An 18,382-nucleotide genomic window follows, 5' to 3' on the forward strand; every position below is an offset into this window, starting at 1 on the left:
GAAAATATATGCACACATTCAGCCCACAGTTCTACTGTATACAAAATGGACACTTATTATTGTTATTATTATTATTTTGGATGCACTCTTCTGACATTCATTTATCAGACTTAAAATTTCATAATTGCTTTATACTCACAGTTGGAAGATACGGTTTGGTCCTTTTCTTATACATTTAGCAAGGTTCATGGCAACTGTGGTGCCATCATCTTTTTACAAGGACTTTCTTCTCTTACTGGTCCCCCACCACCCGGGGACACTGTTGCATCATTCAGAATCTTCTGTCTCTGCACTCCCCACTGCAGCTCCCCCTGAGAAACCAACAGGTAGCCTGGCTGCAGGTAGATGGTGCTATTGGTGCACAGGGGCGCGAACTCCAGTAGGCTCTGAGTCAATGCTTGTTTCCCCCGATCAGTTGTTATGATAAACGTCGAGGGAGAGGTCATCTCCTCGACTGGAACACGTCTGCGGTAACACTGATGCTGAGGATCCCCTGCAGGCTGAGTGCGCGCTGCCACAGGATCAGTTTTTAGTCGCCAGCGGTGCGCGTCAGTTCTGATCCAACACACACGAGCTGGATGGGGACCGGTTGCATCGTTTTTAAAGTTTCACCCCTGCTGCCTCTTTCAGCGCAGTGGGATTTATACCTCTGGAGGAAAATTTGAGAATTGATGACTTTGTGTTTTTGCGTGTGCTGCTCTACTATGGTGGAGAGCGTGCGTGCGTAATGGGCAGATATGTTTTCGCTCTGTGGAAGTTCAGCCGTGCGCCCGCTCCCCTAACTCAAACTATCATCTTTGCGTTCTGATCATCATCCTCTGACTGAACTCTGCAGAAGGTTTAAAACGACATGGCCAGCGAGCGGAGACCGCGGCTTTGTGTCATGGCTAAAGGGGACAACGGGTATGGATTTCACTTGCATGGCGAGAAAGGGAAAAGCGGACAGTTCATCCGCAAAGTGGAGGCTGGCTCCCCCGCTGAAGCGGCGGGGATGCGCGCAGGAGACCGAGTGGTGGCAGTGAATGGAGTGAACGTGGAGAAAGAGACGCATCATCAGGTGAGTCGGTGGTTTTTGTGCCACAGGACGCATTTGCAAGCTGGGGGGAGGGGGCATCAACAGGTCACACGGGGCAGGAGGGTGCATCTATGGGACGACCACCCTCCTCCAGCTCTGAGGAGCCACTAGTCAAATTATCAACTGTTATGAAACTCTTAACACAGACACACACATAAACACACACACACACACACACACACACACACACACACAAACACACGCACACACACACACAAAGAGAGAGCTACGTGTTGCTATGATTGAGCAGGTATGTACTGAATCTGATAAAGAGCTTCAGGTAGACTGACAGCACTGTCTGCTTTTGGATGATATCAGTGTCATAGTGTGTTGCTCCACATATTCACTCCTCTAATCTGGTGAAAATCAGCAGGCCACACACTTGTTTGTTTACATATTCTATCCTGAAAATGTCTTGAAATATGTATAAAAATAAGACACAGAAAGTCTCCCTGAGAATTATATGATGGTCATATCCTGTTTCACTGGGGTCTGGTCTGCAGGTTCAGATAATCATTTCACATGCAGAGGCACCAACATGTCCTTTCCAGGTTTCTCTGTTACTTTTATGTCTGATGCTCTCACAACAGTTTATATTTACAACACGTTTATAATCAGTATTCTGTGGAGATGTTCCGAAACAATTATTCCCTTCCCGATACGGATTCCGATAACCGGGCTTTGCATATTGGCCGAAACTGAGTAACAATCTGATATTTGAAAAACTAAAAAGAACCCAAATGAGTAAACCTGCAGGAACACACAGCAATTACTTCCTTTGTATAGCCTGAAACTGAAGTTTTACATTCATGTCAACGTTTACTGAAATATTGTCAAATTGCTGACATTTAACTTAGCTCTGGCTAATGCTACACAGAAAGAAATCGGAATCCGTATCAGGAGTGGAATAATTCGTCTTTGCTGCTCTCTAAACAGCACTCGCCAGTCGTAGTACAGCAACTGGAGAGAGCAAAGAGGAACTGACTGTAACATGATACAGAATATGACGCAAAGAAAGTTGCAATTTATCCTGGTAAAACACAAAATACTTCAGAGATGTGGCATCTGATCGTCACATTTATGTACCTGCTGATGAAACAGCATTTTTGTCAGTATCTGAGGCATTTTCGATGTTGGTATTGGAATTGGTATTTACCATACAATCAGTAAATTACAAAAACAACTATTTCTCAGGTGGTACAGTGGATCAAAGCCATAGCCAACGAGACCAGGTTACTCGTGGTGGACAATGAGACACACGAAAGTCTGCGGAGCCTGCGCCTCACGGCTACAGAGGAGATGGCTGTTGTCAGGAGGGGCCCTTCTTCCTCTCCCCCGGCGTCCCCGTCCCCATCCCCGTCCTCAGTCCCGTCCACCCCGGGAAAGAAGCGGGAGAACGGCTCTGTGTCCAAGCAGCCGCTCATGCTGAGTGGCCAGGTGCAGAAGCCCACCAGGAGGTCGCCATCGAAGGCAGCGAAGAAGGTAAGCTGTCCCTTCTCACTGAGGCAGGACATGTGGGATTAAGATTAATACGGGTAATCATGTTGTTGAACTTTTATGTAATTATTCTCTTAACTGGGAATAGCGAACAGACTGCGAGTTGAAACTGAGGTGAGGTGCAGGTTATTCATGACGCCTCACTCTTTATACTACTCAACAAATAAGTAGCTTAGACCTGATGATAGAAGGTTTCTCAGACAATCAGAGCATTCTTACATATTTGTCTACCCCCAGACACAAGAGTTAAAAATACAAAACACGTTGAACAGTGAACAGATTGCTGATAGTGAGTCACCTATTTGAAAGGATTCTCCTCAGCTCACACCGGCTTTCACCACAGACTTGTTTAACTTGCTGCTTTGCCAGTTTGAGATTAGATTAGGCAGATGTCATGTGAGTTTCCGTTCTGTAGCCTTACGTGCACATGTGGTGTGTGTCTGTTTACGAATGTGTGTGTGTATGTGTATGTGTGTCCTGAGGGAAGAACATGGCTGGCTGAAAGCGCTCCAGATGTTGTGTGTGGGGGTCAAAGAGGGCAACAAAGGTCAGAGGTCAGGAAGCTGGACCAACGCTGTGACTCTGCAGGACAGGAAATCCACAGAAATCTTAAAAAGAAATAATAAATGGATAAAAACTTTTTTCTGAAAGCTTTTGTTTTATCAGTATTGCATATATTGTGAAAGGGTTCTCAAGAGGGGATTTTTTTTTCACATCTACCTGTGTTTATTCCTCTTATTGACACTGTTGGCTGCATAATGCTCAGTGGGCATTTGACACACTTTTGTTTTCATTCTCCTTTAAATTCCCAGTTTGGTTTTTCCTCCTCGATGTGTTTACGTCCACCGCGTCTCTCCTGGAACACAAAGATCCGATCGTCTTCAGTTTCACATGCGCAGTATCAGCGAGAGGCGGCCGCTCCATCTCTGCTTTCTGCATTTCACACAAACATGTGTTTTCACTTAGGTTTGTCCTGCCAAATACTAGAGCGCCACTGTTGCTACAAGAGCAGCGACAGTTCCGACTGAAATGTGTGTGGATTTGTCTCGTTGACCCGTGGGGAAGAGGAGTCCCGGTTGTAGCTGAGGTCAGGCTGGCCCAGCTGAAGCTCAGGAAATGCTTTGAGGTCTCTTGTTTCTCTCTCAGACTTTAATGACTCTAATGAAAGAAAGGAAAGAAGGTTTAGCAGGATGAGCCAAACGTCATTAGCATTGCAAAATGAAAAAAAGGAGAGGGGAAAATAACGCAAATTGCCTTTTGTTTGAAGCATTGAAACCTTCCTCTGTTACCTTCTGAGTCTGTAGAGGTTTGAATGTCTCTGCGTCCCCTCCCTCTGCGTCCTGTGTGCAGGAGGGAGGACATGACGTATATAAACACTGGGGTCGATCCCTCATCACCAAAACTCCCAAATCTCGTCTTTCCAAATTGACATCTTCATGGGCTCCTTCTACTTGTGTGGCTCCTCTTTATCATCCGGAGTTTTTTGTTGATTGTTATTAAACACGCAACTTGCTCGTGGTGAAATCTCTCAAGATCCGGCTGTACTCTCACATGGGCTCACCGGGACACAATCCAGAGTTTTTACGAGGCGAGCTGGCAGGAAAAACTCTCCTTGTCCGGGGCCTCTGACTCTGTGATTGGTGTTCTCACATACAGCCCCTGTGGATCATTTCAGGAGATTATCTGGGGTTCAGTGCTCTTCTGAAATCAGCTCCTGGGACTGTAACATGATACAGTATATGATGCCTGAGTAATTACTACAACATAAGCAGAGGGGAAAACAGACCGATCAGAGATTTAAGTATGAATCACCAAGTGAAGACTCCAAGCTGAAAAGAACAATACAACCTTTCACTGCTCTAAAATGTGCACAGTTTGCAGGGAGATGTTTCATTTTTCCTTTTCTGATCTTTAGGAAAGTGCTGAGAGCTGCACATTTCTTCTCGTGATTTATTTTTGAAGGGAGGGATAGGAGAAAAGGACTAAAGGAAAGAGAGACAGAGCACAGACTACTTGGACAGAAAGAACCCAGGACTTGTGCAGCCAATAGCAACCTTGAAGGTTCTTTGGAAGGTTTGATGATGGATGCTTGGCATTGCCTGTGCAACTGGGTTCATACTCTTTTACTTTGTCCTGCTTGCTTGCCATTTTGTTTCCCCTTTGAGGAGATTGTATCTGAATATTGAACGTTGCTATGCAAGGGGAGTGGCGAGTCAGAGATGTGAGACAAAGATATCGACGGTAAGAGGCACAGGTGCATGTGGGTGTTCTGACACAGAGGGGGGTTAGATGTATGCTATTTCACCACTCATGGAGGCAGTTAAAGTACCTTTTAAAACTCTTAGCAGCCGGTCTCATTCTGCATTCTGCAGACGTGACACATATTTTTACGTTCAGAGGGACTTGCAATTTATAGAGGTGCAATTTACTGTGATGTCCATCATTAGTGAACGTTCATAAATCCAAATAGAGGTCACTGATTGAAAAGACACCAGAGCTTGCCTGAGTTTTATCACATTTTTAAGATTTCTTTAGTCTCAAAGTGGTTCAAAAAGGTATCTGACTGTACACCCATGAGTACATAGCAAACAGGAATTAGCAATGGCTAATGTTGCATACTGTACATGTAGTAGTGCCGATTACCAAACTGTCCACAACTGTAGCCAAAGCTAACAACCATATAGACTGTCTGAGGAGAATAAGTGACGCCAAACCACCTTGATTTCCCCCTGGTGGCTGGCTTTAGTGTCGATCACAAACCCCATCTCCTGCATGTTAGTGGACAAGACGTGGACAACCCTAAAAAGTCAGGTTTTTAATTGGTTATTTAATGCTTTAAAAACAAAAACATCATGATTGACATCTGAGACTGACTTTCGATTGGTGGAGCATGTGTCTCGGCGGGACAGCAGCTCCACAGAACAAACTCAAATGACGTCAATAGTACAACATGGCGGCACCTGTATCCAGGATATTTTAGTTTCATTTTTGCAAGGAGAGGAGGTTGAGATGGGTTTTCCGTCTTTATGTAGAGTTTGTGGTAACAACAACCGAACTCCACAGCTAACCCACTCTTTGGCAACACTATACTTCCTGTTTACGTCTCTCGAAACCACAAAATGATGGGAGCTGTAGTTCCAAAACTTGAGAACTACCCAAATTGAAGTAGTAGCCAGGGGGCCTTTGTTTTCTCAGTTTTGTTAAAAGAGGGGGAGCACAGTGTGTGACTGTGAAAATCCCTGCTTTAACATTAAAATGTCTTTTGTGGTTTAATATTCTAAATATAGCGATGAAAACCAGATGTCAAATTTGATGTTGTGTATTTCCTCTCCTCTGCTCTCTGTGAAAGCAAAATGAATCGTCTGCAGCTACAGTCTAAGGCCCCAGAGGAGACACAACACAGACTCTGCACGCACACATATACAGGCATGTACATCGACATGGTGGAAATCATTTTTCCATCTATAATCACGTTCACATTCGCTCAATAAATATCCCCACTAGAGGTTTTCTGTGTGTTTGTGTGCGTGTTCCCCAGGTTGCTTGACTCTGACTGTATTTCCCTTGGTTTTATGACCACTCTTCCACCAGGTCTCACAGCAGAAAGAGTTGAGGGGTGACCGATGACCCACAGAGTCTGTGCTTCTGTATCTGTTTGCGTACTACTCCTGTCTTCACACAGTTTACATACTGTAGGTTGTGTTTTGTCCCCTTCGTTCTCTGTTCTCTTGCTGCATCTCTGCAGGGCTTTTTTTCTTGTGTCTTCACCAAATCTTTGCAGCACAACAGGATTTCATTTGAATCATTAGAAATCCATATTCAGCCCCTAAGAGGCCGTTGCTGACCAGCCGTGAATAACCTTGTTTAAGCCTGGTAGGCACAGGTTCCTGTGTTTAGCAGATACCTGCTGTGCAGTAAGCTGAGATTATCAGTTTTTCTTATCCTAATTAATGCTGCCTTTACTTACAAAAAAAGATCCGTCCAATTTTCCATGCATCTTTTACGTTTCCATGGTTGTTAAGCTACTTGAGGGCAGGGTAAGGGCGAGAGTTCCTGATAACACTCCCATTAAGGAAAGAGGAAAAAGTCCAACTTACCAGCTTGCTGAAATGTCTTCCTCGTGTCCTATGGTCGTCTCGCTTGAACTATTGGCTACAACGAGTCAGGGAAATTGAAGTGGAATCTATAAAACAAACCTGAACTAAACCCCATATTGTCTCTGTCCCACAAGAACAGAGGAAATTGCATCAAATTGAGGCACAAGCTCAGTTCGTCTAGACAATCTCTGTCTCTCAGACTATTTTCTGTTCTCTTTCTTGTTCAGTCACTTTGGTGACGGCACGATGGAAGCCTGCAGCGAGGTTTGATACTCAGGTGTTTCAGTGAGACAGGAAGAGACGTTTCAAGGACAGGAACATTATGAATGGGGTATGAGATGTATCATCTTACCTTAACACACTGTCTTGACCACACAAGCGCACACACACACACAAACACACACACACACACACACACACACACACACACACACACATGCATCAGGATGTGTTACGTGGGTGTGCCATTAAGACTTAACTTCAAGATAAAGTGTCAGGTGTCACTTTCTTACAATATCCTTTTTTTATCTTGCAAACACAAACACACACACACACACATACATCAACCTATAGTTACAGTCACAATAACAACAGAGGCTCTAAGACTCCATCAGAGGCTAAATAAGCAGATTCACAAATAATAAAAAGGGTGGCATGCATATATAGCAAATAAAAAATGAGAGACATACAGAGAAGGAGACATATGAGGGTTCGTTATTATTCCACAGCCACGGAGAGTTGTTCCTGGCTTGTTTATGGAAGTTCTGGGGGCGATATAGTTTCTGGTATTCTCCCCGGTCTGAAGTTTCCCTCTCGGTTGGTGGCGAGGCCTCCACCACATGCACAAACACACAGTATTGTGGTCTTTTTGTCATTGTTCTTTCCAGTCCTGTTGCGCTCCTGGTTTGTCACGTCAGGCTTGTTAGAAGGTACACCAGAAATGGTTTTTATGAAAACGGCTTGCAGGCAGATTTAGTAATGGTCAATATAGACAAAGAGAAAAGGGAGGAGATGTGGAACCTTGCTTATATATCTTAGGCAACAAGATGCATATTTAAATGGGTATAGAATGTTTTTCCTTCAGCCAAGTTGAGATTGACTCTTCATAAAGTTATTTTCTGTTGGGTAACTAAGGGTTGTATAAAAACACTTTCCCTGGATAAGAATGTCCTGTCAATAGAATTGAGACGATGAAGGGACACAGGGTAAAGGTGAAGATGTGTGAGGGTAGGGTTGGTTGTAGAGTCGTGTGTTTGTGTTTGGATAAACACACACTCACACATCTGTTAAAACAATTTTAGAGAGAGGGGGATTGTGGATCTGTGTGTTTGCCAAGAATGTAGTGCAGCTTTGTGTGACATTTGATGGTCCTTATATCCAACATTTAGTTTTCATCTGTGTCTTTTTCTTTGTTTGTCAGCTGGATTACGCAAAAACTACTGGATGAATTACCATTAGATCTGCTGGAAGGAACCAGAATTGTGGTGCGGATCTAGATCTTGTGGTATTGGTGGCTCCCAAAAAACAGATATGCATTACATAGGAATAGAAGGGAGGATTTTGTTCACGTTTCACTTTTGGTCAGAAACTGAAACAATAAAACTAATCTCGGGCGCCGGCATTGAAATTGTTGTGGTCTCATGGATCTACTGTCCTGCTGGGTCAATACTTGAAGTATCTTCAAGTATCACATTGCTGCAACTTTGTTTTCTACTTGAATCGGTTTTCTTGATCAAGCACGGACCACCTACAAGAAATTGATCTCTGTCACATTCAACAAGAGACCAAAAAATATTAACTCTGGTCAGACGTGGATGTAGACTGGACCTGACTGGCCGGCGGAGGCAAACAGCCGTAAGGCCGTAATTCCTACTCACAAAAATGTAATTCTTCCAAACAAATATCTATTATTTCCGATTTATTTTTGCAGATTTGCAAAGGTTGATTCACAACAACAAACGTTAGCGTTATTTGTGAACATCACCGTACAAGCTCAGAGTCCTGTTGACACTCATTCACATGTGTGCTGCAGGTGGTGAAACCTTAACAAACTCTGATTTCCATCTAAACACCAGCCGAGACTAAACAACATGGAGTAAAACAAGAATCCTGAGACGATCCTCTGATCTGTAAATACTTTGAAATAGTAGCAGTAGTATTTAGTAAATACATCTTGAGGCTTGGTTCATTTTAAAGTCTGTGGTATTTGGGTGGAAGTGATCTGCGTGAGAAGACCCTGGACAGAGAGGACGCCGTTTTAAGGGTCAGGGCTTGAGGTCATGAGGTCAGGATTGAATAAACACAAATAGACAGAGCAACAGATGAGAGATGTTTGGACGTGATCAACAGAAGTAAAATGAGAGGTGCTGTTGCAGGTGTGAGCATGTGGCATTGAACATTGATTTATTCTTTGCTGCTTCATGGGCTTTTAATCATAAATAGACTCACAACTGAACCAAACAATGTTTTTCTTCTGACGTGTGTCCCAGTTTTCCCCTGGGGCGTGTTATCAGAAAAATTGCTCTTGTTACTCGTTTATCAAATTGTCCTTTAGATTTTCTCAGGGTCCTTTCTTTGTGTCACTGCAGCCAAATCATGATCATCCTCTTTCGACCATTAGATTTAACCCCACAAAATGAGATGATGGCTCAAGCAGCTCCCCGACTCTGGGAGAGTCACAGCCACCCTCTGTGCCCTGCTCCGTGGCTCCGTTTTCTCATTTGCCCCAGATAATAGGAAAAAGATGTTGCCTGTCAGCTCAAATGAGACAGAGCATTACACAGGAGTTGTCTGGAGGTAAAGTCAGTGCTTGAGCCATGTGTGATCTCTACGTGCATGTTTTCTGCCTGCAACCCGGGGAAATGTGAGCTTGTTTCTTGCAGCCTTTTTTACAAAATGAGGCATTTGATGTTATGCACGATGCAGTTCAGTAGCAGTGCAGTTAGACTGAGTGGAAGCATTGTCTCTTTGTGGTAAAAAACCTTGATTTAACCTGGCATGCAAACTATTCAAACTTCTCCTCTTTACCTAAAGGCAATATATATACATTTATTTATTTTTTACAATTAAACTAGTCAGTGTTAGAGCTCAGATGAAATATAACTTTAAATCAAAGAGACCTTACATTGGCAAGAGCAAGCGGTTCAGATTCTTTTCACTAACATCTGGAGATGGTGTTCAAGAACCCCCTCCCCCCTCCGTGGAATACCAACTGCGTTACATCAGGTTGTAGGGGTCCAGATTCAGTGTGTGTGTGTGTGTGTGTGTGTGTGTGTGTGTGTGTGCTTGTATGGAGGGGGGGGGGGGGGGTGAGGGGGGGACCATTAACTGAATTCCTGAAGTAAAAACATGGCCTATAGGGATTGGACAAGTCATGAGTGGGGAAAAGAGGGTGTGTGTGTGTGTGTGGTGGGTGTTAAGAAAAGGAAGAATTTGGTGATTTAGTTAGTAATATGAGAGGAATAAGCACAATCGAGTGTGTTGTGTCAAATGCGTGTGGGTGTGAGAGTGAGCACAGCTGTGTGTCTGCATCTGTTATCTCCCCACGCAGGGCTGATAATATATTCAAAAGCTTGCCTCGTTAATCCAGGAGACGCTGACCCTGCTGTCGGTCTTCAGATGCAGTTTGAATCAGTTTACCAACTAAAATGGTTCTTTGACCGCAGCAGGAAATGTCTTTGTCACTGTGTCATGGATTAAGTCTCAGTGTTTACATCATCTGATATGATATAATAAAGAACCTCCCTTTTCCATCTCAAGTTTCAATCTGGTTTTCAAGCTAAGAACATTTAATGAGACTGTTCTTAGAGGCCAAACATCTGCCCCGAGCTGGTGGTTTTGTTGTTTGCATTCAAAATAATTTGTTGATGGACAAATATTATTACCTACCTCTTTGGTTTACTCTCCTTCTGAACTCTGGAGTACCTCAAGGCTCCATCCTAGGTCCTGCTGTAGTTTATATCAATGAATTCTGTAAAACATTTCAATGCCTCCAAGGTCAAAGGTCAAGGTCCCAGTGACCTCATGTTCTTGGGAATGTGACACTGTATATCAGAAGCACCCTTAGGGAAATTCTGTTGATCAGGGCAGTGATACTAGCTTTTAACTATTGTTTTTATTATCATCAAACCATAACTATACAGAGTATGAAGCTGCAACATTCCTTAACTGAACCACAAATTGAGTCGGGAGCAATTAAAACACATATTGAAAATGGTTTTGATGAGTTTCCAGCACTTTTAGAGTCTGGGTCCATCCCATTGAATGATGTCTGTTTAGGAAATATTTACTCGCCCTGCTTCTTCTGCTCCTTTTTTCAATCTAATCTTTTAAATATGACTTGTTGTGGGAATATCAGTGGAGCGCAGGTCAGCTGTAGCCAGGCTGAGGATCGATCAATGTGCCGCCCACACAACAGCTCCGGCAGCAAATATAAGAGAGAGAGAGAGAGAGAAAGCAAAACTACCTCAAGTAATTCTTCATTACTTCACCTCATCGTTGCTGATCATGAGGTCCTTGACTGCACTGAAGACAGTGTTGTCCCTCCTGTGTTTCTACAGTGGGACAGTGTCTGTTTAGCGAGCACAAGCAAATATCAGCCTTGCAGTCACAACTGTGCAGCTTCACAGGTTGACTGTATTTCTAATCCTGGCCACTCATCATGTTCTGTTCCTTCACATATTAATTTATATCTGCTCCCTGCTGCACCCACAGCTGTGAGCCAGCACACATTCCCACACACCGCTCACACACACACTTTAAAAAGCACACACAGCCGATTGTTTCTGATGTCCCACTGGCCCTGCTCTGTTTCACTCAGCTCGCACGTCGGCATCTTGGATCAGTTTAATTGAGGGCCTCCTTCTCTCTCTGTGTGGGAGTGGAGTGGATTTAATGGGAGAGAGGCTTTGTATCCTTATGGTTCGACTGGGAATTCTATGGATGCTTGAGTAGCACGAATGAGAGGAGAAGGTTTGGTTTATGTGTGTGAGGTGAGCGTAGTGTAGCAGGCAGGAATCCCCTCTGATTGACTCATTATAGGCCTGGGTGATTTGACTTCAAATTAATATCACGATTATGTCAAACTTTTACCTCAATTAGGATTAATGAATGATTATTTTATGCCACCAGCCAGCCACCTCCATGTGAAGATATCTATCACATGCTTAAATAAGATCTTTTTAATCCATTATCGGCCACTGTTTGAGGTTCAGTCACATCTTACACACTCATATGTTTGAATACTCTAACACCCAGAGAAAAAACACACGCAAATCAATAAGCACCAGGGACGAGACATATCTGCAACACACTGATAACAAGGGTGTGGACCAACCCTCACACACACACACACACACACACACACACACACACACACACACACACACACATGTTAAATCCCCAGCATCAACTGCTGTCTCATCACACACATGAAAAACAGAGAATAGCCCAATAAGACAAACACACACACGTATAGCAACACATCACTACTGACTTTAGCACCATGGCCAACCGCCCACACAGTTTCATTTGGCATTTAAATGCAAACAAGAAGAAATGCTGCACTCTCTTCACTCCTCCGTCTGAAAACTACACGTGAACATGTTGTGAGGTTGTAACAAGAGGCGCTCAAAGATAAGGGTGAAAAAGACATGAAACAGCATGACGTGGCCGGTGGATGTGTGAAACCCTTTCTCCGTGCCTTTGACTCTTTTTTCCTTCTGCAGTGTCCACAAGATACTGAAGCATGAAAATGGTCCATGGAAATGACATCAGGAATCACTACCCCAGTACCGTCGCTCCATCCCCTGATCACTACTGCGCTGACTGTGGCTCAGAATGCCCAGGATTGCAGCGTGCATGCGTATCTGCAATATTTTGGCTTAATTTGTGGGCAGTGATAGGACGTGGAGACGTGTTGTCCGTCTTTATATATAGTCCATAGTGAAAACTAGCTCATTTAAATATCAGCTCTCAGCTCTGTATGATTCTTTATGTTTTTTAGCCCATTTGGAAATAGCACTTTACAGTTGCTTGAGCTGCTCCCCCCGCGACCCGACCCCGGATAAGCGGATGAAAATGAGATGAGACTTTACAGTTATTTTGACTTATTTTGATGTACCATGCTGAAGTACTTCTTTGTCTGCTCAGAAACAGCCTGAGCCACATCTGACCCGACATCAGCCACAGCCAAGAAATGGCATCAACATGGGGACATATTTGCTGCAGTTTGATGAGATCAGCAGCTGAACCATCAGAGAACCACACTATAGGACTTTTGCACATCTTCTTCCCATTAGAGTTTTGCAAAGCAGAGCATTCAATTCATGTGGACTGTTCTCCAGAGGGTATAGGGTAACATCTCAGGTCACTGAGCAGGGATGTTGAACTCCTTGAGGGAGTTTAACTTCCAAACCCTCAAGAGATCCTCTCGACATTTGGATGTGTGGTTAATAGGTTGTGCAATGTCCGTTGTAACAAAGGATGGAAACATTTTAAGCAAAATTTCAGTCTGGCCTCTCTTAGGCTCATTGTTTTAAATCAGAAATATCAAATGATTGGAAAAAACGTAGTTGTTTCCCTTCACATATAGACTCGTCTACTACATGGGTCTCATCTTGCTCTGTGCCTTTTATTCATGCAATAAGTCAAGATGAGAGCCATGATCTCATCTGTGCTCGGTGACAGTTCAGCCTGGAGCTATGACACCCTGAACAATATGTTTCCTCTCATTGGAGATCTGCAGATAATTGCAGCGTCAGCCCTGCAGCTTCCCAGGCAGCCGGTTACAGTGCACATGAAGCTGTGGGCATCTTCAGCAGGTGTTAAATGACAACAAATATCAGCATCCATGTACGCCTCATCATATATTTAGGACAGTCTGACAAAAGGATGAAACATGAACGAGCAGCTCATCAGTGAGTTAAACTTTATACCAGGGTGATAAATGGCTTTTCCTGCTCACGTCTTAACTGTTGGCATTGGGAATGTAAGGGCAGCTGTAAAAATGATCTATCCATTTAAACACCTGCCAAAGAACTACAGGTACCAGGACCACATTTTCCCACAGCTGGTTAATATCCCTGCAGCACATTCTAGAAAGCTGCACCTGTAATGATATCGATAAACATCATGATACAGTCAGTTATCATGTGCAAACATAGACTGTTTATAAAGATGACGACTCTCCAAAAGTGAAACCAAAGTGTCTCGATCACCACCTGGGAGCTGGCTGCAGTAAAGGTCACACATTCTTCCTCCTCCATGTTACTGGATTGGACATCAACCAAACTAAAAAGTCAAAAAAAATGGCAAATAGATGGTTTCTTGCATTTTTGATATTTCTAATCACACTGATGTTTGTCCAAGCCATCCCTGATCGCATCTATGTAGTCCATCTTTATTATCAAGCCTGCCTCTTTCCAGAGGCAACTACATCCATTACCCAGCACCTCCACCAAAACAATCAGTAAATTCCATATAACCGCAAATTGTATATTTACACTTCAGTTATTTTATTAATCAAAGAAGCAAAAACAAGATATCGTATGTTAACAGATGAGTTTTCTCTCCTGGATTTGATCACCTTCACAGGGAGCCAGGATAGTTATTCCCCATCTTTAAGATAACTTGAGCTTACAGCTGCTGGGTCCAGCTATATATTTATCACAGGCATGTGAATACGTTTTAATTAGAATAGGACTAGTTCCCCAGATGTCAAACTATTCTTTAATCAACTAAATTTGTGGATTAAATAACAAGGATTGAACTTTGACCTGAGGTGTCCATGGACCCAGAATCCTGTCGTATAGAGTCAAACTAGTTGTAAGATTGATCTGATTACTGTCAACAGCACATTACAGCTCAGTATGACAACTTGATCCACGACTGATGCTTTGGTTTTGTAATCTGATCTGATGTTGCTCTTTTGCTTTCGAATTTTTTTCCTCCAGTGTGTATATTTCCTGTATATTCTTCTTTGTACTACTTTCTACCTTCCTCGTTCACTGTCTCCTGAAGTATGATCTCAGTAAACACAGCCCGTAATACTAAGGTTATATGTAAAACACACAAAAACACACACACACCACAGTAGAGTAGGAGACTTTGTAAACAGATATCAGCAGCTCTGTCCTGGCAGAGCAGCACTGGACCCACAAACACACACACACACACCCCCACACACACACACACACACACACACACACACTGTCACACTCACTTTCATGTCACAGAGCAGTTATGCAACACACCACAACAACAGTGGGAAAAACTGTTATCAAGATCTCTGGCCAGTTCTCGTGTTGTCATGTTCTCTCGACCTCTCTTCCTGTCCTCCACATGCTGTGCATCATCTCCTCCTCCTTCTCTCTGTCCATCCCCCTTTCCTTCATTTTCATTTTTACAAATCCCTCTCTGCTTCTCTCCAGCTGCCGGTCATTTCCTTTCTCTCTTATTCCCTCCTCGCTCCTCTCTCGCCCACTGTGCACTTTATGGCCAGGTCAGATATTTTCCTCTCTGGACCGAGCAACATTTAAAGCAGCTGCATGTGGGGACACATGGACACATACACACACATGATTGTCTTAGACATTTTGCATGTTTGATTTGTTAAAGCACACATATACACACACACACACACACACACACACACACACACATACACACACACATACACACACAGACACATACACAGGACAATATGTCAATGAAAGGACATGACATCTACAAATAATATATGTGTGTATGGTTCCCTCCTCGTGCTAAAGCTTCACTTCTTCTCTCTGTCGGATAGAAGTGGTTCTACTGGTTCCACCGCTGTCTCCATTGCAACTGTTGTCAAAGATGACATCAGCAAACGTCCCATGTGCTATTGTTGGCAGTGCATCATGCAGCGTCAGCAGTGCTTCCATTGAGTGCTCTGTCTTTAGGCTTCAGGCTGACACTCTCAAGGCGTCAGTGCTGCTTCCAGGAAATGTTCACGTGTGCTCATTTCAATCAGGTTGATAATATAGATATACATATGTTGTGATAATATGTCATTAGTTTCAAGTTTTCTCCAATACAGCATGGAGTTAATTTGCTGTTTTATTGGTAATTTTAATCATGGTCCCATTAAGAGTGAAAGAGACTAAAGCGTTGAGGCGCTGGACAGAATCCTGTCCTGGCGGCTTCAAAACGACAGCTCACAAACCAGTGGGTGATGTAGGTGGAGCTTATTTCGTATTTCAGTGCACTTTAATTTATACATGTGTAACTAAAAGACTGTTTGGATGCAAACTACAGAAACATACAAGTCAGTTGTGGAAAGTGACTTAATCTCATTTAGTGCATTTAAAATTTTCTGAACAGGAAACTTGTGAGATTTTTCTTCATAGCTGGAAAACTGAAAATCATCTACTGTCGATTTTTTTTTCCCGAGCAGGAAAATAACATTAATGAACTGGCACTCAGGTTTTTATGTCGTGGAACAAGGAGCCATGGAACAAAAACTGATGAATGAATGTTTGTTTTAACTAAAGGCAGAGTGTGTTAAACTGTAGAATGATCACAAAATATTTTTTACTGACCAACACACTCAAATGAAACTTGACTTAATCGACTTTATGACAACTGCCAGTAGGAAGCATAAAAGTGAGAGCGACACAGACACACACACACACAGACACTCGTTGTTGTACAACGGCACACACTGTCAGATGCACGCACATCCCTAACCAAACCAGTGGGCCGGTGATCCTTGGCTGTGAAAGGGTTAATGGTGGTCATGATCCGTCCATCGCAGTAGGTTACCTCTCAATTATTCAGCAAGCCGAGATCGAGTTTCATCAACTGGGACAGCTTCTGACAGCGGTCGCATGCAGAAGGAAATATGTGTGCGTGTGTGTTTGTGTGTGTGTGTGTGTGCAAATCCAAACACAAATTAAACACGTTAACTATTGGGTCTTCATTTTTAGTCACAGACCTTATAAAACTCTGACTTACTCCCAAGACGCACAGTCACAAACACATGCATACACACTGTTACCACTTCATTTACAATTAAATAATCCTATTTAAATGCAACATTACAAAAATAATGTGACAACCACAGATTTTTCCTTGGTAAACAACTCTTTTCTTAAACTCCTCCATTGGACAGTGATTGTTGAATTAAAGTTGCAGCAACCAACGTGACACCAAAACCAAACACACAGGAGCAAAAAGGCAATGCATGGATTAACCCATGTGTTTGTGTGCTTTAACATGAACAACTAATGTAATCGACAATTGTGCAATCCTTCCACAGAGGCTTGTGTGAACACTGTACTCTCCCCCACATTTTCTCACTCATTGACTTAAACAAAGGCTTATTATAGCAGGAACCTAAAGGAATTCATGGGATGGCACTGTGACTGCACATCCTCTCAGTGTGCCACAGTCAGGACACCGAGGTCAGTGTGTGTATGTGTGTGTTTGTGTGTGTGTGTCCATAATGTTCTGCAGGAGGCGTGAAATATTCCATATTATTGTCATTATAGCCTGATTTAGTGCCTAACTTTCCACGTGAACTTGTTTTCAGCGGCTCTGCAGATATTCACATGAGCCCGAAACAAAACATGGATGTTTTTTTACTGCTGCTCCTCCTCCCATGTGTTTTGAAAAATCAAAACAAGTGTCTGACGCAGTTAACCGGCTGATGACAGGCTGGATGCTGATAGAGGGGGAAAACGTTACAGCTCTTTTCCTGTCCCATCAAATCAAAACCCAACCAGGTTTTTCAACACCCACATTTCAAACAAACACAGATGATCGTGTTTTCCTTTGATGGCCTCCTGGTCAGGAGACGTCATGTGGTCACTTCAGGCCTCGTAGGCTGACACAGGAAGAAACCAGCAGTTTAACATGCCTCGACACACGCAGAGTCATGTTGTCACCCTTCCCTTGCGGACAAACCAGACTTTCACCATCAAATTCGTACGGATCAAACCCACGGGACATCGAGACGGAATCAGAATGTGTCCTAAATGGACGCTGATGTCGAAGGCGCAGGGTATAAGGGATGGCGCGATCCCCGGGGGATGATTAGTGGGGTGCAGAGAGGCAGTGAGAGGCAGTCGGAGGTTAGATTGGCAGACACGTCTCCCCCACATAATGACTCCCAGCTGTGCTACTCTCACTGTTTATGTTCGAGTTCCACAGCAAACTATTTTCCTCTCCCGTCGTCTCTGACTGGAAACTCACTGTCGTCTTGATTTACCCGCACCACTCTGTCTCTCTATCTGTCCGTTTATCTCTCTGCTCTGTTTCTCAGCTTACTTCGCTCCGTCTTTTCTCGAACTCTCTCTCTCAGCCCTTTGAGCTGCATCTAATTTTCGATCCCTCCCACGCACCCTCTCCCTCCTATTCCCTTCCTCCTCTCCTTCTCTCATGACATTTTGTTTTCCCTTCTGTTGCCCAGATCCCTGAATGCTGATAGGTTTTGATTTTATATTAATACATTTTCTCTCCTTCGGAAGATCCAGCTGCCTCACCAAACCAGGGACTTCCTCTCCAGTCAGGAAAAGGAGGGTCTGGGGGGATTCATGAATTATTCTGTTGTTACTCCCGCTCCCTCTTTTTTTCTCTCAATCCCTCTTTCTCAGGGCAAGCTGCCCAGATCACTGGCCAGGAATTTGGTGCCTCAAATGAAATTATATGTTGCCGTCTGTGTTAGTTTTTTACGGTTGAGGGC

At 43.5% G+C, this 18,382-nt stretch overlaps 1 protein-coding gene across 1 annotated transcript in view; it reads left to right on the top strand.

Moving 5' to 3' along the window:
- The first annotated feature begins 407 nt into the window (after positions 1-407).
- LOC133971390 (Na(+)/H(+) exchange regulatory cofactor NHE-RF2) overlaps positions 408-18,382 on the top strand; it is a 28,369-nt gene continuing 10,394 nt past the window's right edge. The window contains exons 1-2 of the mRNA XM_062408715.1: positions 408-1,057; positions 2,270-2,557. Coding sequence (XP_062264699.1) covers positions 851-1,057; positions 2,270-2,557 — 495 coding nt within the window. The 5' untranslated portion in view covers positions 408-850. The remainder of the gene's footprint in view (positions 1,058-2,269; positions 2,558-18,382) is intronic.

The sequence above is a fragment of the Platichthys flesus genome, chromosome 16, assembly GCF_949316205.1.
Source record: "Platichthys flesus chromosome 16, fPlaFle2.1, whole genome shotgun sequence".
NCBI lineage: Eukaryota > Metazoa > Chordata > Actinopteri > Pleuronectiformes > Pleuronectidae > Platichthys > Platichthys flesus.